This window comes from Schistocerca serialis, chromosome 9 (assembly GCF_023864345.2).
Source record: "Schistocerca serialis cubense isolate TAMUIC-IGC-003099 chromosome 9, iqSchSeri2.2, whole genome shotgun sequence".
NCBI lineage: Eukaryota > Metazoa > Arthropoda > Insecta > Orthoptera > Acrididae > Schistocerca > Schistocerca serialis.
Genome location: NC_064646.1, coordinates 101,347,752 through 101,374,197, shown reverse-complemented (window position 1 = coordinate 101,374,197; position 26,446 = coordinate 101,347,752). Strand labels below are relative to the sequence as shown.

General features: G+C 43.8%; 1 protein-coding gene and 1 non-coding gene across 2 annotated transcripts in view; one reads left to right on the top strand and one right to left on the bottom strand.

Moving 5' to 3' along the window:
• Positions 1-26,446, top strand: part of LOC126418616 (BRCA1-associated protein) — a 132,306-nt gene that overhangs the window by 61,101 nt on the left and 44,759 nt on the right. Inside the window, exons 4-5 of the mRNA XM_050085456.1 lie at positions 3,612-3,801; positions 11,056-11,327. Coding sequence (XP_049941413.1) covers positions 3,612-3,801; positions 11,056-11,327 — 462 coding nt within the window. The remainder of the gene's footprint in view (positions 1-3,611; positions 3,802-11,055; positions 11,328-26,446) is intronic.
• Trnas-cga (transfer RNA serine (anticodon CGA)) lies at positions 22,365-22,439 on the bottom strand. The gene has a single exon. It is a non-coding gene; the product is annotated as a tRNA-Ser (tRNA).

Genomic DNA, 26,446 nt, shown 5'->3' with positions numbered 1-26,446 from the left:
TCTCTCCATTGATAACAACATGCTGTGTTCTGTTTGCTAAAAACTCTTCAATCCGGCCACACAGCTGGTCTGATATTCCGTAGGCTCTTACTTTGTTTATCAGGCGACAGTGCGGAACTGTATCGAACGCCTTCCGGAAGTCAAGAAAAATAGCATCTACCTGGGAGCCTGTATCTAATATTTTCTGGGTCTCATGAACAAATAAAGCGAGTTGGGTCTCACGCGATCGCTGTTTCCGGAATCCATGTTGATTCCTACATAGTAGATTCTGGGTTTCCAGAAATGACATGATACTCGAGCAAAAAACATGTTCTAAAATTCTACAACAGATCGACGTCAGAGATATAGGTCTATAGTTTTGCGCATCTGCTCGACGACCCTTCTTGAAGACTGGGACTATCTGTGCTCTTTTCCAATCATTTGGAACCCTCCGTTCCTCTAGAGACTTGCGGTAGACGGCTGTTAGAAGGGGGGCAAGTTCTTTCGCGTACTCTGTGTAGAATCGAATTGGTATCCCGTCAGGTCCAGTGGACTTTCCTCTATTGAGTGATTCCAGTTGCTTTTCTATTCCTTAGACACTTATTTCGATGTCAGCCATTTTTTCGTTTGTGCGAGGATTTAGAGAAGGAACTGCAGTGCGGTCTTCCTCAGTGAAACAGCTTTGGAAAAAGGTGTTTAGTATTTCAGCTTTACCCGTGTTATCCTCTGTTTCAATGCCATCATCATCCCGTAGTGTCTGGATATGCTGTTTCGAGCCACTTACTGATTTAACGTAAGACCAGAACTTCCTAGGATTTTCTGTCAAGTCGGTACATAGAATTTTACTTTCGAATTCAATGAACGCTTCACGCATAGCCCTCCTTACGCTAACGTTGACATCGTTTAGCTTCTGTTTGTCTGAGAGGTTTTGGCTGCGTTTAAACTTGGAGTGGAGCTCTCTTTGCTTTCGCAGTAGTTTCCTAACTTTGTTGTTGTACCACGGTGGGTTTTTCCCGTCCCTCACAGTTTTACTCGGCACGTACCTGTCTAAAACGCATTTTACGATTACCTTGAACTTTTTCCATAAACACTCAACATTGTCAGTGTCGGAACAGAAATTTTCGTTTTGATCTGTTAGGTAGTCTGAAATCTGCCTTCTATTACTCTTGCTAAACAGATAAACCTTCCTCCCTTTTTTTATATTCCTATTAACTTCCATATTCAGGGATGCTGCAATGGCCTTATGATCACTGATTCCCTGTTCTGTACTTACAGTTCATAGCTGTTAACTGCAAAGCGCTTATGGCTGCAGGCGAAAACAGTAGTCATCTACAGAGTTGTGGCAACACTGAGGCATTGCCATAGCGACATTCACAAATTCATGTTACATTATTAAAGCTGCTAAACACAGCCCATTGCATCTGTCATGGATCAACTTACACCTGCTCAACTCTAGCCCTAGTATGTTTTGTATTTCACTGACTTTACTATGTCCTGGGATTCTAGACGTATTGCTCTTCTGGTGCTGTGATATTGCTCCCAGAGGACCAGCTGTGATCGGGTGGCGTCAGTGTAAACATTCCACTTTCAGCTTACGTCGCAGCTCAGATCCTTATATTTCGGTTTCTTGTGAGCCACCATGTCATTAATGTTCCTGTCCTGCAGGACCAGACATCGGTTAAGATGCATAATCTTTTATCTGGCTAATGTACAGCAATGTCAGACATGTTAGATGCAACTGTTTTGTCAGTATGTATTTGCTGATCATAAACAATGGTGTTGCATTGAGTTGTTTGACCACTTAAGGTGTGTGGTCATACGGTTTGTTGAAGAGATCTGGTTATCAATTGTGCTTTGCTTGTTTGCTGTTGCAGATATGAGCACATCTCATTGTGTCCCTTGAAGAACTACCAATCATCTGTGCCTGTCATTTAACTGTATCCACATGCGGGTTTCACCACCCAGTAGTGGAACATAATTATGAGCACAAAATGTTCTATTTAATGATAGCTGCGTCACAACCAATGCAATCTGAATCCCTGCCCCACCCTCCCCCACCTTGCCCTCCACCCCCCCCCCCTTTCCCCCAATACCAGCTTCATGAATTATGTGGGTCTGAGTTGTCCTTGCAGCATGCCATGCGACCCCATAATCCTCTTGGCCTCAATCCCTGCTGTCCGCAGCTCGTTATATAGTGGCTAGTGTTGCTACCTATGGATCATAGATCCTGGGTTCGATTCCCAGCCGGGTCGGGGATTTTCTTTGCTTGGGGACTGAGTATTGTCCTCATCATTCCATCATTATTCGTGAAAGTGGCTAGATTGGACTTTGTGCAAATTGGCAATTTGTACGGGCACTGATGACCACAGTGTTGAGCACCCCACAAACCAATCATCATCATCATCATCATCATCATCATCATCAATCCCTGCCTGTCTCCTGCCCCACACCCACCTCCACCCCTACGCAATGACTCTTAACTTCCCTCTTGCTCTCCTCTACTTAGTCTCCTTCATCCTCTGTTCTACCTCCCCCTCCCAATCCACACCTCTACATTATTACGCACTATGGGCAACTTTACCTGCATGTGGTCACAGAGAGCTCATTAGTGTCACATTCCTGTCTCCTGTGCCTGCTGCTTCTCCCTCCCAGCCATCTGCCACACTTCCCTGAGTTTTCCTACTGCTCCTTGCCTCCTTTCTTCCTTCACCCACTCAGCCTAACACAGCAGCTCACCACCCCAGTTGAGCAGTGGTGGGACAGCATAGTTGACTGGGACAGTTTAGCCATGCAAGCGTGAATGTACTCTGTTTGCCCTGAAGACAAATAAGTCGAATACCTAACAACATTCTTAGTATTGAAACTTCGTGGCAGATTGAAACATAGGTCGGACTGAGACTCGAACTCAGGACCTTTGCCTTTTGTGGGCAAGTGCTCTACTAGGTGAGCTACCCAACCACTATTCACGATCTGTCCTCACAGCTTTACTTCCACCAGTACCTCATCTCCTACCCTGCAAACTTCCAAACTGGCGGAAGTAAAGCTGTGAGGATGGGTTGCGAGTCTTGCATGGGTGGTTCAGTTGGTAGAGCCCTTGTCCACAAAAGGCAAAGCTTCCGAGTTCAAGTATCGGTCTGGCACACAGTTTCAATTTGGCAGGAAGTTTCATATCAGTGCACTCTGCTGCTGAGTGAAAATTTCATTTGGTATTCTCAGTCTTGTTCATGTACCTGTCTACGTCTCAGTGCCTCGGCTACACGTTGTGTTTTTACCCTTATTCTATCCGCTATTTATATTCCACTAAGAACTGTCTGTTACCATATTTATATTCCAGCTTAGAAACTTTGCCTTGTAATAAAATGTCCAGTGTTTAACCATTTCCTTCGCTGTCACTCATATTTTCATTCTTTCTACAGGTTGTTTGTGCAGGAAGAAACTGGTTTGTAACTCATAAATTATGTTAATTCTTAGTGAAATCCACTGAACTGGTTTATGAGCTGACCACGCACAGTTGAAATTTTCTTTGGTACAAAAACAGAACCATACAGATGTAAGATAAGCTTATGAAGAAAAAATAATGCACTTTTGCCTTCTATGTTAAAGTTGTTGGTATCTTTTACTTTGCTTATTAGTGAACTCACATCAATGGAACGAGCATCCCAGCGCAGCCAGACCATATGCATTCTTGCAGTACCGGCAACCATGACCTGCCATGATCTCCTTACCTTCACTGCAGCATGTCATGCAGACATTCAGCATCTTAGAATTGTTCGAGATGGCTCTCCAAATCAATACATGGCACTTCTTACATTCCGTACTCAGGTTTGTTGTTTATGTTGTTTTCTTTCATGCAACATTTGTTGATTTTGTAATAGTCCTGTAGCTTTAATGGATTTCTTGTTTGAGAGATTATAGACCTCAGGAGAAAAAGGAAGAAAATACTTAGTAGAAGAAGAGTTAGTGTGCTTGAGAATCACATCATTTAATGACAGTTATGTTCTCAAAGTGTAAAAATATAAGAGATAAATATGGAAACTTCAGTGTTAAAAGTCCTCAGTTGTAGTGTTTGTGTGTGTGTGTGTGTGTGTGTGTGTGTGTGTTTTTTTTTTTTTTTTTTTTTTTTTATTATGAGTTGAGTATTTGACACATTGTAATGCATCCCTTATTCTTTGTAACAGTTGGACCCCTCGTAGCTTGGGTTCTGAGTAACTGTCGCCACCTCCCCATTCAACATTTCTCAACTAATTCTTCTTTCCTCTCCAAAGAACAAATATATTAAACCAGTTGTTCTGAAAGCTAAGAGCTGTAATATTTTAATGTACTACAATTCGCAATAATAAGAATTGCACCTCCTCTAGGTTAGCACTGGCCACCATCCTGTCTTCACAGTTGCTGCTCCATGTCTCAAAAATAATCCACTGTGTGACACAGTCACATCAATTTCAATATGACAGGGTGTAAATGACCCAGGACTACTGGGAGATCTGAGAAAAACCCGAGAATTTTTTCATCCGGGAGAAAACCAGGAAAAAGTCCGGGAATTTTTTAGAATTCTCGGAAATTTTCATTGCTTTAGTTTTCAGTTAAATTTTTGTAACTTTGACTGCTAAGAACCAATACTCTAACAAAGGTAACAAAGGGTATTACTGTATCTTGCTACTGCAGAATAATACTGCAGCAATAAAACATGAACGAGGGGGGGGGGGGGGGGGGAGGGGGGACAACAAAAATAAAACTTAAGTTGCAAACAAAATTCGCCATATACAACAACAAAACATGGTGCTCATACAAGCGTCTGCCAATAGCTAAATGTCTCAGAGGCTTTAGGAAGACTATGCAATGTTTCATAACAACAAATTGCCTCCGATGAGCGTGACATCACAACTGCTTACATTAGATTCATTTGAGCAGTTGCAAGCGATCTCATGCGAATGCACAGTTGCATCACGTTTGAGTAGTACCTTCTTCCACATGTGGCTATGGAAGTGTGGCAGTTAGGTGAATTAGCAATAGCAGCAAGCAGCCAGATGCTACCCAGAAAAATTTTACTGGTGCGCCTAAGCTGCCAGATTCACACTTGCACAACAGGCCTATATCTAGGGCCCGGGGAGGGGGGGCAAACTGGGATATTTGCCCCGGACAGCACTTTCAGGGGCGGGGGGGGGGGGGGGGGGGGGGATGCCGAATTCATATTGTTGAGGAAAAAGACCTTGTTTCACAAAGCACCTAGCATGCATCGTATCTTGGTCTATCGATTATTCATATGATTTTGGAACGTACCCCTGTTGGTTTTTGAACAAATTCTAAGTTGATTTCTGAATGAATAAGTTGATTTTTGAATGTGTGCGTAGTGTATGTGAAGTCTGTGCCACAGGAGTCCCCGTCACATCTAGAAACAAACTTTCCTGCAGACCCTCAGCATCACCCGACTTAATTCGACTACATTCCATTATCCTCGTTTTGCTTTTGTTGATGTTCATCTTATATCTTCCTTTCAAGACACTGTCCATTCCGTTCAAGTGCTCTTCCAAGTCCTAAGCTGTCTCTGACAGAATTACAATGTCATTGGCGAACCTCAAAGTTTTTATTTCTTCTCCATGGATTTTAATACCTACTCCGAATTTTTCTTTTGTTTCCTTTACTGCTTGCTCAATATACAGATTGAATAACATAGGGGACAGGCTACAATCCTGTCTCATTCCCTTCCCAACCGCTGCTTCCCTTTCATGCCCCTCGACTCTTATAACTGCCATCTGGTTTCTGTACAAATTGTAAATAGCCTTTTGCTCCATGTATTTTACCCCTGCCACCTTTAGAATTTGAAAGAGAGTAATCCAGTCAACATTGTCAAAAGCTTTCTCTAAGTCTACAAACGCTAGAAATGTAGGTTTGCCTTTCCTTAATCTATTTTCTAAGATAAGTCGTAGGGTCAGTATTGGCTCACGTGTTCAACGTTTCTGCGGAATCCAAACTGATCTTCGCCGAATTCGGCTTCTACCAGTTTTTCCATTTGTCTGTAAAGAATTCGCGTTAGTATTTTGCATCCGTGACTTATTAAACTGATAGTTCGGTAATTTTCACATCTGTCAACACCTGCTTTCTTTGGGATTGTAATTATTATATTCTTCTTGAAGTCTGAGGGTATTTCGCCTGTCTCATACATCTTGCTCGCCAGATGGTAGAGTTTTGTCAGTACTGGCTCTCCCAAGGCCGTCAGTAGTTCCAATGGAATGTTGTCTACTCCTGGGGCCTTGTGTCGACTTAGGTCTTTCAGTGCTCTGTCAAACTCTTCACACAGTATCGTATCTCCCATTTCATCTTCATCTACATCCTCTTCCATTTCCGTAATATTGTCCTCAAGTACATCTCCCTTGTATAGACCCTCTACATACTCCTTCCACCTTTCTGCTTTCCCTTCTTTGCTTAGAACTGGGTTTCCATCTGAGCTCTTGATATTCATACATGTGATTCTCTTTTCTCCAAAGGTCGCTTTAATTTTCCTGTAGGCAGTATCTATCTTACCCCTAGTGAGATAAGCCTCTACATCCTTACATTTGTTCTCCAGCGATCCCTGCTTAGCCATTTTGCACTTCCTGTCAATCTCATTTTTGAGACGTTGGTATTCCTTTTTGCCTGCTTCATTTACAGCATTTTTATATTTTCTCCTTTCATCAATTAAATTCAATATTTCTTCTGTTACCCAAGGATTTCTACTAGCCCTTGTCTTTTTACGTACTTGATCCTCTGCTGCCTTCACTACTTCATCCCTCAGAGTTACCCGTTCTTCTTCTACTGTATTTCTTTCCCCCATTCCTGTCAATTGTTCCCTTATGCTCTCTGTGAAACTCTGTAGAACCTCTGGTTTAGTCAGTTTATCCAGGTCCCATCTCCTTAAATTCCCACCTTTTTGCAGTTTCTTCAGTTTTAATCTACAGTTCATAACCAATAGATTGTGGCCAGAGTCCACATCTGCCCCTGGATATGTCTTACAATTTAAAACCTGGTTCCTAAATCTCTGTCTTACCATTATATAATCTATCTGATACCTTCTAGTATCTCCAGGATTCTTCCATGTATACAACCTTCTTTTATGATTCTTGAACCAAGTGTTAGCTATGATTAAGTTATACTCTGTGCAAAATTCTACCAGACGGCTTCCTCTTTCATTTCTCTCCCCCAATCCATATGTTTCCTTCTCTCCCTTTTCCTACTCTCGAATTCCAGTCACCCATGACTATTACATTTTCGTCTCCCTTCACTACCTGAATAATTTCTTTTATCTCATCATACATTTCATCAATTTCATCATCATCTGCAGAGCTAGTTGGCATATAAACTTGTACTACTGTAGTAGGCATGCGCTTTGTGTCTATCTTGGCCACAATAATGCGTTCACTATGCTGTTGGTAGTAGCTTACCTGCACTCCTATTTTTTTATTCATTATTAAACCTACTCCTGCATTACCCTTATTTGATTTCGTATTTATAACCCTGTATTCACCTGACCAAAAGTCTTGTTCCTCCTGCCACCGAACTTCACTAATTCCCACTATATCTACACTGGACTCGCATTCGGGAGGACGACGGTTCAATCCCGTCTCCGGCCATCCTGATTTAGGTTTTCCGTGATTTCCCTAAATCGCTTCAGGCAAATGCCGGGATGGTTCCTTTGAAAGGGCACGGCCGATTTCCTTCCCCATCCTTCACTCACCCGAGCTTGCGCTCCGTCTCTAATGACCTCGTTATCGACGGGACGTTAAACACTAATATCCTCCTCCTCCTCCTCCTCCTCCTCCCACTATATCTAACTTCAACCTATCCATTTCCCTTTTTAAATTTTCTAACTTACTTGTCTGATTAACAGATCTGACATTCCACGCTCCGATCCGTAGAACGCCAGTTTTCTTTCTCCTGATAATGACATCCTCTTAAGTAGTCCCCACCCGGAGATCCGAATGGGGGACTATTTTACCTACGGAATATTTTATCCAAAAGGACGCCATCATCATTTAACCATACAGTAAAGTTGCATGCCCTCGGGAAAAATTACGGCTGTAGTTTCCCCTTGCTTTCAGCCGTTCGCAGTACCAGCACAGCAAGGCTGTATTGGTTAGTGTTGCAAGGCCAGATCAGTCAATCATTCAAACTGTTGCCCGTGCAACTACTGAAAAGGCTGCTGCCCCTCTTCAGGAACCACACGTTTGTCTGGCCTCTCAACAGATACCCCTCCGTTGTGGTTGCACCTACGGTGCGGCCATCTCCATCTGTATCGCTGAGGCACGCAAGCCTCCCCACCAACGGCAAGGTCCAGGGTTCATGAGGGGGGGGGGGGGGGGGGGGGTAAACTGGCTATGGCAAGGAAAGTATTTCTGAAGAAAAGAAATTTATTAACAACAACTATAGATTTAAGTGTCACAAAGTTTTTTCTGAAAGTATTTGTAAAGTGTGTAGCCATGTATGGAAGTGAAACATAGACGATAAACAGTTTAGACAAGAAGATAATAGAAGCATTTGAAATGTGGTGCTACAGAAGAATGCTGAAGATTAGATTGGTAGATGAGGAGGTCATCTTTATCATCCTCTTCTGATGTTAAGCCTATTACTTCAAAATCATTCTTAACTGAATCCAGGTACCTTCCCCTCCTGCCCTCTACTGCTGAACCCATGAGTCTCTTGGGTAACCTTGCTTCTCCCATGTGTGTAACATGACCCCACTATCTAAGCCTGTTCGCCCTGACTGCTACATCTATAGAGTTCATTCCCAGTTTTTCTTTGATTTCCTCATTGTGGACACCTCCTGCCATTGTTCCCATCTACTTGTACCTGCAATCATCCTAGCTACTTTCATATCCGTAACCTCAACGTTATTGATAAGGTAACCTGAACCCACCCAGCTTTTGCTCCCATACAACAAAGTTGGTCAACAGATTGAACGGTGCACAGATAACTTAGCCTTGGTACTGACTTTCTTCTTGCAGAAGAGAGTAGATCGTAGCTGAGTGCTCACTGCATTAGCTTTGCTGCACCTCGCTTCCAGTTCTTTCACTATGTTGCCATCCTGTGAAAATATGCATCCTAAGTACTTGAAACCGTCCACCTGTCCTAACTTTGTTCCTCCTATTTGGCACTCAATCTGTTTGTGTCTCTTTCCCACTGACATTACTTTCATTTTGGAGATGCTAATCTTCATACTATAGTCCTTACATTTCTGATCTAGCTGTGAAATATTACTTTGCAAACTTTCAATTGAATCTGCCATCACAACTAAGTCATCCGCATATGCGAGACAGCTTATTTTGTGTTCACATATCTTAATCTCACCCAGCCAGTCTATTGTTTTCAACATATGATCCATAAATAATATGAACAACAGTGGAGACAGGTTGCAGCCTTGTCTTACCCCTGAAACTACTCTGAACTATGAACTCAATTTACTGTCAACTCTTAACTGCTGCCTGTCTATCTCTGTAAAAGACCTTTAATTACTTGCAAAAGTTTGCCTCCTATTCCATAATCTCGTAGAACAGACAATAACTTCCTCCTAGGAACCCAGTCATATGCCTTTTCTAGATCTATAAAGCATAGATACAGTTCCCTGTTCAACTCATAACACTTCTCCATTATTTGCCGTAAGCTAAAGATCTGGTCCTGACAACCTCTAAGAGGCCTAAACCTACAATGATTTTCATCCAATTTGTCCTCAACTAATACTCGCACTTTCCTTTCAACAATACCTGGGGAGATTTTACCCACAATGCTGATTAAAGAGATACTAGAATCTTTTCTGTTTCCATGTTTAAAGGTTGGTGTGATTACTGCTTTCATCCAGTCTGATGGAACCTGTCCCGACTCCCAAGCCATTTCAATTATCCTGTGTAGCCATTTAAGACCTGACATTCCACTGTATTTGATGAGTTCCGACTTAATTTCATCCACGCCAGCCACTTTATTGCACTGCAATCTATTGACCATTTTCTCCACTTCCTCAAATGTGATCCTATTTCCATCATCATTCCTTTCCCATTGTACATCGAAATCTGAAACATTACTGATCATATTTTCACCTACATTGAACAACTCTTCAACATATTCCCTCCATCTGCCCAAGGCATCAACAGGATTCACCAGCAGTTTTCCTGACCTGTCCAAAATACTTGTCATTTCCTTCTTACCTCCCTTTCGAAGACTGCTAATTACACTCCAGAATGGTTTTCCAGCAGCTTGACCCAAAGTCTTACTGAATAGAATTGGGGAGAAGATGAATTTGTGGCATAACTTGACTAGAAGAAGGGATCGGTTGACAGGACATGTTTTGAGCCATCAAGGGATCACCAATTTAGTACTGGAGGGAAGTGTGGAGGGTAAAAATTATAGAGGGAGACCAAGAGATGAATATGCTAAGCAGATTGAAAAGGAATTAGGTTGCAGTAGTTATTCGGAGATAAAGAGATTTGCTCAGGATAGAGTAGCATGGAAAGCTGCATCAAACCAGTCTCTGGACTGAAGACCAGAAAAACAACAGATGTTCCACATATCTAGAACAATACATAACATTGCTATTAAATATTCTGATAATAGTTTGTATGGAGATATCAGTACTTTTCTACATTTGGGTAATTTTGTTTTGCAGCAATGTGTATACTGTAAAATCCATTTCTGGATTGATTTCAGGCCATATTCTATCCACATAAAGTTCTTCTGACTCTTCTTTTCTTTGCAAATCATGCATGAAAGATTAATTTAAGTTATGGACTTGTCGTATGGCCAAGTACTAGTTCATCGCTAGGCAAAGTGTAACAAATTATAAGTACAGTATAAGGAACACTGTTTCTTCTTTCCTGGTTAATCCACTCTGATCTGCCCACATAATCTACCCTCTTCTTTTCCTCTTCTTCAGTGCCCATTTCTTGTGGTGCAAGAGTATTTTTCTGTTGCTTAGGATAAAAATGATTGCCAACATGTAAAGAAAGATCTTGAAATTATAGCATATGTAAATAAAATTAACTATATGATCACAGTCTCTTATCCGCTATGTTTCTTCTTATTTTTCTGTTCCATAATTTGGTGGGAAGGTAGCAAGCAGCTGCCGAGTTCTACACGTCATTCAACGGTGTGCCCTTTAATTCTCTGGAACCTGATTGCTGCTGCCATCTGGTGTTTGTGTCTCACGTTGAGCTCGTATGTGAAGGGGGAAGTGAAGGTGAACTGGCTCCACCTCCTTCACATACTGAACTGCCCACATGCCCCGTTTGTCTCGAGCGAATGGATGAGAGTGTCGATGGCATATTGACAATTCTGTGCAACCATTCCTTCCATGGTAGTTGTCTGGCTAAATGGGGAGACACAAGGTAAATAATTTTATGTAGACAGTTTCATGAAAACTATTTGAAAAACTGTTTCCCTATTACTTTTTATATGCAACACATATTTTTTTAACTAAACTTTTATTGTTTGTCCTTAATGAGTGTAAGTTCTGGCTGTTTGTGTTTTATTATATTTGAATATATTAAGCTATTCTAGAAATTATTGTAGAAATACACTGCTATCAGATTGCAGACACTTCACTCTGTATAACTTCTGCAACCTACATTCATATGAACCTGCTTACTGTATTCAAGCCAAAGTCTTCCTTAAAATTTTTATCCCCTCCACTCCCTGCCCCCAGTTCCCTATATTACAGAATTAAATTTTCATTCTTGAATCAATGCAACATCACTGTGTTACCTACCCTGCCTACCAATCTAGTCAGCAGCACGCTTCTGTAACTCCATATTTTAAAAGCTTGTGTACTAGTTTTGTCTGTACTGTTCATCAGCCACATTTTACTTCTGTATAAGGCTATATTCCAAACAAATAATTCGAGAAAAGACTTCCTAAAAATTAAGTTTGTATTCAGTGTTGTATTATTTCTGAAAAGGAAAGTTGCTACTCGTCATGTAGTGGAGATGATGACTCCCAGACAGGCACAACAAAAAGACTGTCACAAATAAAGCTTTCAGTCAGCAAGGTCTCCGTCAAAAATAGACAGCACACACACACACACACACACACACACACACACACACACACACGACTGCAGAGTCTGGCAACTGAAGCCAGTGTGTCTTCAGTTGCCAGAGACTGCAGTCGTGTGTGCATGAGTTGTTTTTTCGAAAACTCGCGCGCGCACGTATTTGTGTGTTTGTGTGTGTGTGTGTGTGTGTGTGTGTGTGTGTGTGTGTGTGTGTGTGTGTGTGTGTGTGTGTGTGTGTGCTGTCTATTTTTGATGGAGGCCTTGCTGACTGAAAGCTTTATTTGTGACAGTCTTTTTGTTGTGCCCCTCTGCAACTCAGCATCTCCTCTACTTAGTGAGTAGCAACTTTCCTTTTCATATATTGTTATATTCCATCTTGGATTTACCATTGTTTGTTATATTATTTCTGTTTTTCAGCAAACCTTTTCATATTATTGGCTGTCAGCATTTTATATCATCATCAATTTTGACATTAAATATTTAGGTAGTAAAGAAGACCACTCACCAAAAAGCTGAATCATTGCGTTATCGTCAGGCACACACAAAAAAGAAAGAAAACTGCAAGCTTTCAGCGTAATCCTTTCTTGAGCTAAAGTACAAACACACACACACACACACACACACACACACACACACACACACACACACACACATGTGCCTCTACCCCTCTGTGGCACCAGCTGGATATGCCCAGTGTGAGTGCTGTAATTTGGCAGGTGGACTGGGTTGGGGTCGGGGGGTTGTCTCAGGTGGAGTACCAACTTAAAAAACTGTGCATTGTTTGCAGCAGAGTTGGTGTGTGACTTGGCTAGTTTCACAGATGGCCCAGCATCTGATGGGGTAGGATAAGCCTGTGAAGGGGCTGGAGTAGGAAGTGCTGGGTGAGTGGACTGGGCAGGTCCATGTGGCAAGAGTTGGGAGAGGGAGTGGCATTGATGACGCACTAAGATATTAAGTAGTTTGAGTGGGCAATGGAACATCAGATCAGGACAGATGGGAAGGATGACCCTCATACTAGGACATGGTGATTATACTAGGACATGGTGATAGATAATCAAAACCCTGATGAAGGATATGGTTAGGTTTAGTTGTTCCAGTGTTGGGTGATTTTGGATAACAAGAAGGATACTCCATTGTACATGATTTTTGTGAGTGGTTGGGGGCTTGGGAAATCTGTTTGCAGACTGGGTTTAGGGATTGTGCCTGTCTGTGAAGGCCGTTGTGAGTCCTTCATCATACTGGGCAAGGAAGCTCTCGTCACTTTCACAAAGGCTTTCACAGACAGGAACAACCCCTGAATGCAATCCACAAACAGATTTCCTGTGCCATATCCTCACACGCCCCCAGTCTTCCCACCATCCCTACGTATCGGCTACAAAGAAGTCTTCCCCTTGTCACCCATTATCAGCCTGGACTGGAACAACTTTGTCAGGGCTTTGGTTATCTATCATCATGCCCTTAAATGAGGAACATCCTACCCCAGATCCTTTCCACCCCTCCTAATGTGGTGTTCCATCACCCACCCAAACTACACAACATCCTAGTTCCACCAATGCCACTCCCATTCCCATCCCCTTGCCACAGGGATCAAATCCATGTGCAAGACCTGCCCAATCCCTCTGCCCAGCAGTTCCTACTCCAGTCCTATCACAGGCTCACCATACCCTATCAGAGGATGGACCACCTGTGAAAGCAGCGACATCATATACCAACTGTAATGGATCTGGGAGATGTGTTATTTTCTACCGGATTTGTCGATACCAGATTGTAAATGTTTTCTTATATTTTTTGTCAGATTTTTTAATTATAATTTGCCTTATTATATGTTAATTTACTTATATTTTTGAGAGTGAAAGCATATTGATTACTATTAGTAAATGTGTTGAAGAATAGCAAAGAGACTGATTACAAGTGGAAGCTTGTGTGTTGTTAAAATGTCTTTGACGCTGGAGTCGTCTTTGACTGTACTCAGTCGGCAGTGATCTCGTGGTGTGTGTTGACGGTAGAACAATGTGCAGGTCACCATCATAAATAATTTTGAATTATGTTACTATTTTTTTATATAAACTTTAAGAAGAAAAACTACATTTGAAGAAATGGTATTTGAAGCACCAAAAATGAGGCAAACACATTGAACCTGGACATTTCTGCAGCTGACAAAAACTGCAATTGTGGAATCATATTTCCACTAGACAACTGAAGCCAAGACCAATATTGTCTTGTAAACATCTAACGGGAAAGGTACTGCCACGAAATATGCCAAATTTAAGTAAATAAAAAATAGTGAGCATATTTCAACTTTGTGTCTCAGCCGGGATACTGTATTTCACAACTCTCCTGCAAACATTGTGCCCAGCTTTTTATGTTGGTATGACTATCAACTAGCTATCCAACAGGATCAATGGCCACCACCAAATTGTTGCCGAGAACAAAGTTGACCACCCGCTGGCACTACATGCAGCTGAGCATAACATGCTAAATTTCAGTGGCTGCTTCACAATCCAGGCCACCTGGATCCTCTCTCCACAACTGGCTTCTCTGTACTATGCACATGGGAGTTTGCAACACTCCTTCGCTCCTATAACCATCCTGCCATCAGTCTCTGGTATCCCACTGTCCCCACGTCCTCCATCCAACAGTTTCCCCTTTCTCCATCCTATTACCCCCTCCCACATCACCTTCAGTGTGCGCCACTCTCCTCTGTCTCTGACACCTGTGCATCATTTGCCTAGCTCGTGCACCTGCCACACCTCCCTCCTGTATTCCTAGCTGGTTAACCGGCTGCCTTCCCAGAGCCATTAGCCACACACCCCCAACACTTCTTCCTGCCTCCAGCCCCCCCCCCCTCTCTCTCTCTCTCTCTCTCTCTCTCTCTCTCTCTCTCTCTCTCTCTCTCTCTCCCCCCCCCCTCCCCCCCTCCCCCTCCCCCTGTCACCTCTTGTGATGAAGCAGGCTGGGATAATGTTAATTCCCCTCTTGTTTTGCCAGCTGCCTCCTTAAATTTGGTTTTTCACTCTTAACTAATTACTATTAATATACATGAATATAATCTGTATTTTCATAAAAGAGAAAGGTTGGCCCTCAGTTTTAAAGAGTATAAGACCAGACTTGATTTTGTGCTTAGTTTTATGTATATAATTGATTTTATAATTTATTTTGACTATTACTAGTTAGTATCCTTTATTACAGGGCGAATTCAGTAATTGTTTTGTAACTTAAATTCTATTGTTGACACATAAACAAATATAAGTTCTATACTAATTATAAACATTTGGAAGACAAAATACTAGTAATCTTAAAGTATCTATTTGGCTCTATTTGGAAACATGTTAGAAAAACCAGCCCTTCATTAATTACAAAGTGATTAACAGTTTTGTCAAAATAATTGTTTACGTAACTATATTTGTTAATTTCATGATTTAAACAAATAATTTGGCCTCAACCTTGTAGTAGAAGAAACTGTTAAAATACAGAATTTTTCGTTGTATTCAGTTAATTTAATGAGTTAAGTTTTAATTGTAATTTCTACAAATTAATCTTTGAACAATGTTAAATTCAGTACCTTTTGTTGCGAGGATATATAAAGGCCCGATTTTTGGTCACAAGACAGTCAGTCCACAGCCAAGTTTCAGACGAGGATCATGTTTTGGTTAGAACAGCAACAGTGCTTCAATTATTAACTGTGAAATAAGTGTTGAACAAATAGGCCGTGTGTAAAACCAATGACAGTGTCTGCTCCATATGTACCCTTCTGTTCTTCAAGAACTGTAAACTTTGTGGTTATGCTTTTACTGCTTGTAGATGTTCAACAGTAAACTATAGTAGCAGTATGTGGAGGTACACTTGCAAACTATTAATGAGGCTTATGGTAAGTTTAAACAGTAGTGCACTGGCCATATTAAATGTGTATATGGGGTTGGTTGTGAAAAGGGAAAGTAAAAGACAGTGAAATGCAGCTGAGCAGTTGTCGGCTACATTATTTACCCTAGTCAGTGTCCAAATTACAAACCCCATTTTTCAGCCAGTGTAGCAACACAGTACGTCAACACCGAGGACAACAGGTGAAGAAATAAAAGCAGGTGGAACCGCTACACTCCCTCCCCTCCCCCTCCTCCCCCTCACCTAATACCCCAACCTAATCTACCTGCTGAAATGCAGCACTAGCATTGTGTGCCCAGATGGTGCCACGTAGGGGCATAGGCGTGCATGTGTGCTTGCATGCGCGCACTCGCCCGTGCCCTATCTCGAGAAACAGTTATTCCAAAAGCTAGAAAGATTCCTTTTTTTGTTGTGTGTGCCTGTTGATGACTGAATTCTTCTGCTTATCAGTGAGTGGTCTCCTGTGCTCCCTAAGTATTTGCATTCTACTAGATCTTTCCTACAAAATTACTTTTGACATATTCTTATATCAAATGTAAGCCTCGTCTGCAGGTGATACAGCAACCATTGTAAATAATATGCAGAGCACATCCACCAGTCACATATTATTTTGTATAGTTTTGCTCCTCCTGCTGAGAATCCTCAGATATTCATTGCCCTAGTGGCCACATGTTACAAGTTAAAAGTGCCACTTGATGCATTTGTTAATACAAAATTATTCATGTCTAATGAGAGAAACCAGTGAAAATTAATCAAATAATATGCAAACTCTGGCTGTATTCTATACATTAGTTGTTTTTAATTTGTTCTCCAAACAGAAAACCTCATTTAGCATCTCATTTTCTAACCTGATCCCCCAGCATCACATGATTTAACTGTGAGTAAGCATCATTACCCTTGTTTTATTTTCATTTGTGTACTTCTTATAATCTATTTTCACAACTGTTGTAACCCTATAGTGTAAGTGTGCCTAATCAAAAAGCATGCCATATAAGTGCCTCCACAGCTGGCTTAGAGAAGTCACGTCACAACCTGGACAGAACATGCAACAAGTGCTATGCCATGTGCACAACAGCCCAATATAAGCCTGGCATTCAGCGACCTCAACTTCACTTATGTTTACTTGCTTATTTTATGCTCACCTATGAGACCATATATTGGTGTGTTCTATAGCTATGAAACTTTGTACTGTTCTATACTTCATTCAGTGTTATTGTGGAAGTCTTCATGTGGAAGCAGAATAAAAATTGGTTGGTGTTAATTCTGATATTGTGTCTGTACAGTGTTACAACGTATGTGGCTACAAGTTCAGTATTCTACTCCACGTGTTTCATTTATTTCATGTAGTATACAGCCAACATGCCTGTGGAAGAAGTTCTTCAGTCTCGTATCGGACAACAGCAAGCTCTTATCAACCAGCTGCAGGCTCTCTCCATGGCACTAAACAATTTCACAGCCTCATTGATGTCCAGGTTCCACTGCCGTTAATGCAACCTCCCCCCCCCCCCCCCCATTTCCTCTGTATGGTGATTCTGTGGAAGATTGGAAGGAATATGATAATAATGCCTTTGGCAGTATTTTCAAGCTTTTGGAGTCACCAAACCCAATTTGTGTAAGGCTTTGTTTTTGTCATTGATTTCTACTTCTCTTTATCACCTCTTGTGTAAGCTAGCTCCTGTTCAGGAACCTGCCAGTTTCTCTTGGGGGAAATGTATTTATTACTGGCTCTGTAATTGTCATTGCAAACATAATTTTATTGCTCCTCACATTGAGTTATACCATTTTCAGAAGTGGGCACAACAGTTGTACAGAACTTGGGCACCATTGCCAGTTTGTTACTGAGGGCCATTGGACGTCATATGCCGACTCGATGGTTCGTGATGTTATAATACGCCTGATGGGGAAGTTTGTGAGCATGCTTTACAATGTGAAAATAACTATCTCATAGATATTCTGAACATTGCTCAGTCTTCTGAAGTATCTATGGCAGCAGGAAATCAGATAGAAGTGTGGTGTGATGTAGCTGCCACTGCTTCCTCCCCTCCTCGGCCGCTGTCAGTTACTTCAGGAGGAAAAGGGGGGGGGGGGGTTGTTAGACAGTAGCAGTAGTCGGTGTGTCACAACAGTGGCCAAGTGCTCCTCGTCTGTCATGGACTTACTATTTTGTTCAATGCGAGTGGGCCATGTTTCCAAAGCTTTGGGCGATGGCCAATGTGCAAGAGATTGGGTGGAGGGGGGGACTATTGCATCTGTGTGCAACTCTCAAACATGAAAATGTTTTTGAACAGTGTTTTGTTTCCCAAGTAATAGTAGTCCCAGACAAATTCTACATTGAAGTATATGTGATGGACAAGATGTTAAAAATGCAAGTGACATGGGTGCAGCAGTAACATTGTTAAATTATCAAAGCTATGTAGATCTTGGGTCACTGGCGTTGTCCCCTGTATCATGTCAGTTGGTGAGTGACAATGGACACCCATACTAGGTTGCAGTTTTTACTTCTGCAGTGTACAAAGTACTAGTTTGGCCTTTGATCTTCCTAGTAGTGGATGATGCCAACACTGTAAACTAACGCCTTCAAAATTTTTTGGGTTCTCTATTTCTGTGCTTCTTGTATTGGCTCAAGTTCCATACAACCAGCTGGATGTTCTTTGCTCAGAATATTCCCCACTGTTTTCAGAAGTTTTAGAGTGTGGTCTGATTTCAAGGCTCGCATCACAGTGAAACCAACGGCGTGCCCCTGTTTCTTTCATGCCTACCGAGTCCCAGTAGCTGCACAGGAAAAGTCAGATTGGAACTAAACTGACTTACATCTTTGAGTGTTATCACGCCTCTCTCATCAAGCAAATGGTCTACTCCATTAATTATCAAAATATCTAATGGCAACCTGTGGCTTTGTGATTATTTTAAAAAGACTGTAAATTCACAATCTATTATCGATACCTATCACTTACCCTGTCCGGAAGAACACTCAGCATGGCTTTCCGGGAGCCAATATTGTTCCAAAATGGACTTGTTGGAAGCCTGCTTACAACTGCCTTTGGATGATTATTCCAAACATGTCCTCGTAGTGAATACTCCCTTTGGGGTATATCAATACCAGTGCCTGCCATTTGGCATGGCTAGTGCCCCTGCCATTTTCCAGTGATTTTTGGAGCAACTCACAGCCTCCATTCTGGGGTTCACTAACTACCTGGATGGTGTTGTGGCCTCAACAGATAAATGTTTGCAGAACCTTCATGCCTTGTTCACGGAACTACAGGCTGCCGGTTTGAAATGTGTCTTCAGCAAATCACAATTTTTTCAACTGTCTGTCATCTATTTTGGTTTGAAACTCTCCAAGCTGGTGTCAAGAGCTTTACACCAGCATGTCGATGCCATTACAGCTTAGCCACGTCCTGCCATTGTCAAAGAGTTGCAAGACTTTCTCAGAGAAATTGCGTACTACCGTAAATTTCATCCTGGTGCAGCCACACTGGCCCAGCTACTTCATGCTTCTTATGTGAAGGTGTTCCTTTTCACTGGTCACTCACCTGTGATCATGCTTCTACCATATTAAGGTCAAAATTATGCATGGTGCCTTGCTTGGTCTCCTTCCAACCAGGCCAGAATCTTGTTTTGACCACAGACGCCTCCCAGTATGGCCTTGGTGCCATTCTCGTGCACAAACTGTGCACCAAAAAACCCTGTGTCCGTACATCCACAATCCTACGAACCCCCCCCTCCACGATTTGTACTGGCTGCTGCTGCCTGCTCCTGGCCTCCTTTGGTTCCAGAACATTCTTCACTCTGTGGGCTATCACTGCCGGGCAGAGTGGTCTGCAGTGGGCCACCTTTCTTTATTTCTGCAGCCTCTCGGATGGGAACCTGTCTGTACCCGTACCTTTTCATACCATATTCTCCTGTGGCAGCATAACACCTGTCACCTACTGATGGAAGACATGGACATATCCACAGTGTGACTGTGCATAATCAAACAGCACTGTGACGTAGAGAGGTTGCCTTATAACCTAGCCAGACAGAGCAGGAAATGCTGTGCTGTGTTCACAACAGCCCAGTACAGGCCCGTCATGGCCTCACTTATATTAAATCGGTTATTGTATGCTTACCTATGAGACTGTGTTATTATGTGTTTTATAGTTATGAGACTTTTTACTGTTGTGTGCTTCATTCAGTGATATTGTGGATATCTTCATGTGAAAGCAGAATAAAAATGGGTTGGTGTTATTGCTGAGATTGTGTCTATACAATATTACAACAGTGACACTAGTCAGTGTGTTAAACATTTGTCTTTCACTTTTGCCAGTGTCTTTATTTAGTACATTTAATATGTTAGCGAGTCAAAAAATGTGGTTTTATACTGATACTGGTAATTTTTAATTATTTATACGTCTCACTCCTTCCCACTTTCATTTTTATCCGTATCATCAGAACAGTCACATGATCGGCCTAGTAACTCAGAAGACCGTAGTTTCAACACCTGTAATATAAAACAAAGATGATGAGACTTACCAAACAAAACCTTCTTCCTAAAATTCACCAACCCAATCATCCCGGCCGCCCCATTGTAGCTGGTTACCAAGCCCCCACAAAACGTATCTCTGCCTACGTAGATCAACACCTTCAACCCATTACATGCAGTCTCCCATCCTCCATCAAAGACACCAACCACTTTCTCGAACGCCTGGAATCCTTACCCAGTCTGTTACCCCCGGAAACCATCCTTGTAACCATTGATGCCACTTCCTTATACACAAATATTCCGCATGTCCGGGGCCTCGCTGCGATGGAGCACTTCCTTTCACGCTGATCGCCTGCCACCCTACCTAAAACCTCTTCCCTCATTACCTTAGCCAGCTTCATCCTGACCCACAACTTCTTCACTTTTGAAGGCCAGACATACCAACAATTAAAGGAAACAGCCATGGGTACCAGGATGGCCCCCTCGTACGCCAACCTATTCATGGGTCTGAAACTTCCTGGCAGATTAAAACTGTGTGCCCGACCGAGACTCGAACTCGGGACCTTTGCCTTTCGCGGGCAAGTGCTCTACCAACTGAGCTACCGAAGCACGACTCACGCCCGGTACTCACAGCTTTACTTCTGCCAGTACCTCGTCTCCTACCTTCCAAACTTTACAGAAGCTCTCCTGCGAACCTTGCAGAACTAGCACTCCTGAAAGAAAGGATATTGTGGAGACATGGCTTAGCCAGAGCCTGGGGGATGTTTCCAGAATGAGATTTTCACTCTGCAGCGGAGTGTGCGCTGATATGAAACTTCCTGGCAGATTAAAACTGTGTGCCTGACCGAGACTCGAACTCGGGACCTTTGCCTTTCGCGGGCAAGTGCTCTACCAACTGAGCTACCAAAGCACGACTCACGCCCGGTACTCACAGCTTTACTTCTGCCAGTACCTCGTCTCCTACCTTCCAAACTTTACAGAAGCTCTCCTGCGAACCTTGCAGAACTAGCACTCCTGAAAGAAAGGATATTGTGGAGACATGGCTTAGCCACAGCCTGGGGGATGTTTCCAGAATGAGATTTTCACTCTGCAGCGGAGTGTGCGCTGATATGAAACTTCCTGGCAGATTAAAACTGTGTGCCCGACCGAGACTCGAACTCGGGACCTTTGCCTTTCGCGGGCAAGTGCTCTACCAACTGAGCTACCGAAGCACGACTCACGCCCGGTACTCACAGCTTTACTTCTGCCAGTACCTCGTCTCCTACCTTCCAAACTTTACAGAAGCTCTCCTGCGAACCTTGCAGAACTAGCACTCCTGAAAGAAAGGATATTGCGGAGACATGGCTTAGCCACAGCCTGGGGGATGTTTCCAGAATGAGATTTTCACTCTGCAGCGGAGTGTGCGCTGATATGAAACTTCCTGGCAGATTAAAACTGTGTGCCCGACCTAGAATCGAACTCGGGGACCTTTGCCTTTCGCGGGCAAGTGCTCTACCAACTGAGCTACCGAAGCACGACTCACGCCCGGTACTCACAGCTTTACTTCTGCCAGTACCTCGTCTCCTACCTTCCAAACTTTACAGAAGCTCTCCTGCGAACCTTGCAGAACTAGCACTCCTGAAAGAAAGGATATTGCGGAGACATGGCTTAGCCACAGCCTGGGGGATGTTTCCAGAATGAGATTTTCACTCTGCAGCGGAGTGTGCGCTGATATGAAACTTCCTGGCAGATTAAAACTGTGTGCCCGACCGAGACTCGAACTCGGGACCTTTGCCTTTCGCGGGCACGTGCTCTACCAACTGAGCTACCGAAGCACGACTCACGCCCGGTACTCACAGCTTTACTTCTGCCAGTACCTCGTCTCCTACCTTCCAAACTTTACAGAAGCTCTCCTGCGAACCTTGCAGAACTAGCACTCCTGAAAGAAAGAATATTGCGGAGGCATGGCTTAGCCACAGCCTGGGGGATGTTTCCAGAATGAGATTTTCACTCTGTGCGCTGATATGAAACTTCCTGGCAGATTAAAACTGTATGCCCGACCGAGACTCGAACTCGGGACCTTTGCCTTTCGCGGGCAAGTGCTCTACCAACTGAGCTACCGAAGCACGACTCACGCCCGGTACTCACAGCTTTACTTCTGCCAGTACCTCGTCTCCTACCTTCCAAACTTTACAGAAGCTCTCCTGCGAACCTTGCAGAACTAGCACTCCTGAAAGAAAGGATATTGCGGAGACATGGCTTAGCCACAGCCTGGGTGATGTTTCCAGAATGAGATTTTCACTCTGCAGTGGAGTGTGCGCTGATATGAAACTTCCTGGCAGATTAAAACTGTGTGCCCGACCGAGACTCGAACTCGGGACCTTTGCCTTTCGCGGGCAAGTGGCTAAGCCATGTCTCCGCAATATCCTTTCTGTCATGAGTGCTAGTTCTGCAAGGTTTGCAGGAGAGCTTCTGTAAGTTTGGAAGGTAGGAGACGAGGTACTGGCAGAAGTAAAGCTGTGAGTACCGGGCATGAGTCGTGCTTCGGTAGCTCAGTTGGTAGAGCACTTGCCCGCGAAAGGCAAAGGTCCCGAGTTCGAGTCTCGGTCGGGCACACAGTTTTAATCTGCCAGGAAGTTTCATATCAGCGCACACTCCGCTGCAGAGTGAAAATCTCATTCTGGAAACATCCCCCAGGCTGTGGCTAAGCCATGTCTCCGCAGTATCCTTTCTTTCAGGAGTGCTAGTTCTGCAAGGTTCGCAGGAGAGCTTCTGTAAAGTTTGGAAGGTAGGAGACGAGGTACTGGCAGAAGTAAAGCTGTGAGTACCGGGCGTGAGTTGTGCTTCGGTAGCTCAGTTGGTAGAGCACTTGCCCGCGAAAGGCAAAGGTCCCGAGTTCGAGTCTCGGTCGGGCACACAGTTTTAATCTGCCAGGAAGTTTCATATCAGCGCACACTCCGCTGCAGAGTGAAAATCTCATTCTGGAAACATCCCCCAGGCTGTGGCTAAGCCATGTCTCCGCAATATCCTTTCATTCAGGAGTGCTAGTTCTGCAAGGTTCGCAGGAGAGCTTCTGTAAAGTTTGGAAGGTAGGAGACGAGGTACTGGCAGAAGTAAAGCTGTGAGTACCGGGCGTGAGTCGTGCTTCGGTAGCTCAGTTGGTAGAGCACTTGCCCGCGAAAGGCAAAGGTCCCGAGTTCGAGTCTCGGTCGGGCACACAGTTTTAATCTGCCAGGAAGTTTCATATCAGCGCACACTCCGCTGCAGAGTGAAAATCTCATTCTGGAAACATCCCCCAGGCTGTGGCTAAGCGATGTCTCCGCAATATCCTTTCTGTCATGAGTGCTAGTTCTGCAAGGTTCGCAGGAGAGCTTCTGTAAAGTTTGGAAGGTAGGAGACGAGGTACTGGCAGAAGTAAAGCTGTGAGTACCGGGCGTGAGTCGTGCTTCGGTAGCTCAGTTGATAGAGCACTTGCCCGCGAAAGGCAAAGGTCCCGAGTTCGAGTCTCGGTCGGGCACACAGTTTTAATCTGCCAGGAAGTTTCATATGCTCAATGGGGGGACAGATCCGGAGATCTTGCTGGCCAGGGTAGTTGACTTACACCTTCTAGAGCACGTTGGGTGGTACGGGATACATGCGGACGTGCATTGTCCTGTTGGAACAGCAAGTTCCCTTGCCGGTCTAGGAATGGTAGAACGATGGGTTCGATGACGGTTTGGATGTACCGTGCACTATTCAGTGTCCCCTCGACGATCACCAGTGGTGTACGGCCAGTGTAGGAGATCGCTCCCCACACCATGATGCCGGGTGTTGGCCCTGTGTGCCTCGGTCGTATGCAGTCCTGATTGTGGCGCTCACCTGCACGGCGCCAACACGCATACGACCATCATTGGCACCAAGGCAGAAGCGACTCTCATCGCTGAAGACGACACGTCTCCATTCGTCCATCCATTCACGCCTGTCGCGACACCACTGGAGGCGGGCTGCACGATGTTGGGGCGTGAGCGGAAGACGGCCTAACGGTGTGCGGGACCGTAGCCCAGCTTCATGGAGACGGTTGCGAATGGTCCTCGCCGATACCCCAGGAGTAACAGTGTCCCTAATTTGCTGGGAAGTGGCGGTGCGGTCCCCTACGGCACTGCGTAGGATCCTACGGTCTTGGCGTGCATCCGTGCGTCGCTGCGGTCCGGTCCCAGGTCGACGGGCACGTGCACCTTCCGCCGACCACTGGCAACAACATCGATGTACTGTGGAGACCTCACGCCCAACGTGTTGAGCAATTCGGCGGTACGTCCACCCGGCCTCCCGCATGCCCACTATACGCCCTCGCTCAAAGTCCGTCAACTGCACATACGGTTCACGTCCACGCTGTCGCGGCATGCTACCAGTGTTAAAGACTGCGATGGAGCTCCATATGCCACGGCAAACTGGCTGACACTGACAGCGGCGGTGCACAAATGCTGCGCAGCTAGCGCCATTCGACGGCCAACACCGCGGTTCCTGGTGTGTCCGCTGTGCCGTGCGTGTGATCATTGCTTGTACAGCTCTCTCGCAGTGTCCGGAGCAGGTATGGTGGGTCTGACACACCGGTGTCAATGTGTTCTTTTTTCCATTTCCAGGAGTGTATATATGAAAGTGCTGGCATGTCGACAGACACACAAACAAACAGAACATACACACAAAATTCAAGCTTTCGCAACAAACTGTTGCCTCATCAGGAAGGAGGGAAGGAGAGGGAAAAGACGAAAGGATGTGGGTTTTAAGGGAGAGGGTAAGGAGTCATTCCAATCCCGGGAGCGGAAAGACTTACCTTAGGGGGAAAAACGACGGGTATACACTCGCGCACACACACACACACACACACACACACACACACACACATACACACACACATCCATCCTCTCCTTCCCTCTTTCCTGATGAGGCAACAGTTTGTTGCGAAAGCTTGAATTTTGTGTGTATGTTCTGTTTGTTTGTGTGTCTGTCGACCTGCCAGCACTTTCATTTGGTAAGTCACATCATCTTTGTTTTTAGATATATATTTCCTACGTGGAATGTTTCCCTCTATTATAACTCTATATATATATGTGTGTGTGTGTGTGTGTGTGTATATATGTGTGGATGGATATGTGTGTGTGTGCGCGAGTGTATACCCGTCCTTTTTTCCTTTTTTTCCCCCCTAAGGTAAGTCTTTCCGCTCCCGGGATTGGAATGTCTCCTTACCCTCTCCCTTAAAACCCACATCCTTTCGTCTTTCCCTCTCCTTCCCTCTTTCCTGATGAGGCAACAGTTTGTTGCGAAAGCTTATTTTGTGTGTATGTTTGTGTTTGTTTGTGTGTCTATCGACCTGCCAACGCTTTTGTTTGGTAGGTCACATCATCTTTGTTTTTAGATATATTTTTCCCACGTGGAATGTTTCCCTCGAAGTTTAAAAAAACCTGTTTTTCTCAAGTATGATTATAATTGCTAGAGGCGTTCTGGAGTTACCCTTATTTTTTCAAGTCACAACCTTCCAACCCTTATCACAACTCCAAGAGGTTGATAGCAGCTTCTCAGTCCCACAGTAATGTTTCCCAGACTTACCAGATTTGGTTGAACTTATTTCACGCCTTCCACGCATACCACTAGTGTTGCTAGGTGTGTGTCTCCCTTTCAGTATGGCTTCCTGTATATCAGGTCACGTCCTTTCAGTATTCCTTCCTGTGTATCATGTCACACGTGTGCCAAGTTTGATTGAAATCACTCGCACCCACATACATCAATTTTTATACTCATGTGTGAACTGCTGACACCCTCATCTACCCATTAAAACTTGTTGCTGGGGGGCTCAAGATAATTCCATCTTGAGGTGTTTTATTTTTATTTTCTTCCAGATGCTGCTGAGTCAGTAATTAAATGTGAACATGTCTCACTTCTCTGTATACAGTGGGATGATCTTGTAAAAGAAGTCTGTCCTCCTGATGCACAACCACTGTTAAGAAGCTAGAGAGAACACCTGTGTCATTTTATGTTGTTATGCACTATGCAGGTCATAACTGTGGCCTGTCCTCATGTACCACACTTATCCGACTTTAAAATGAGGTTTTCTCCCAAATTTGTCATCTTGCTGTCACAGATAAAGCTTTCATTGCTGA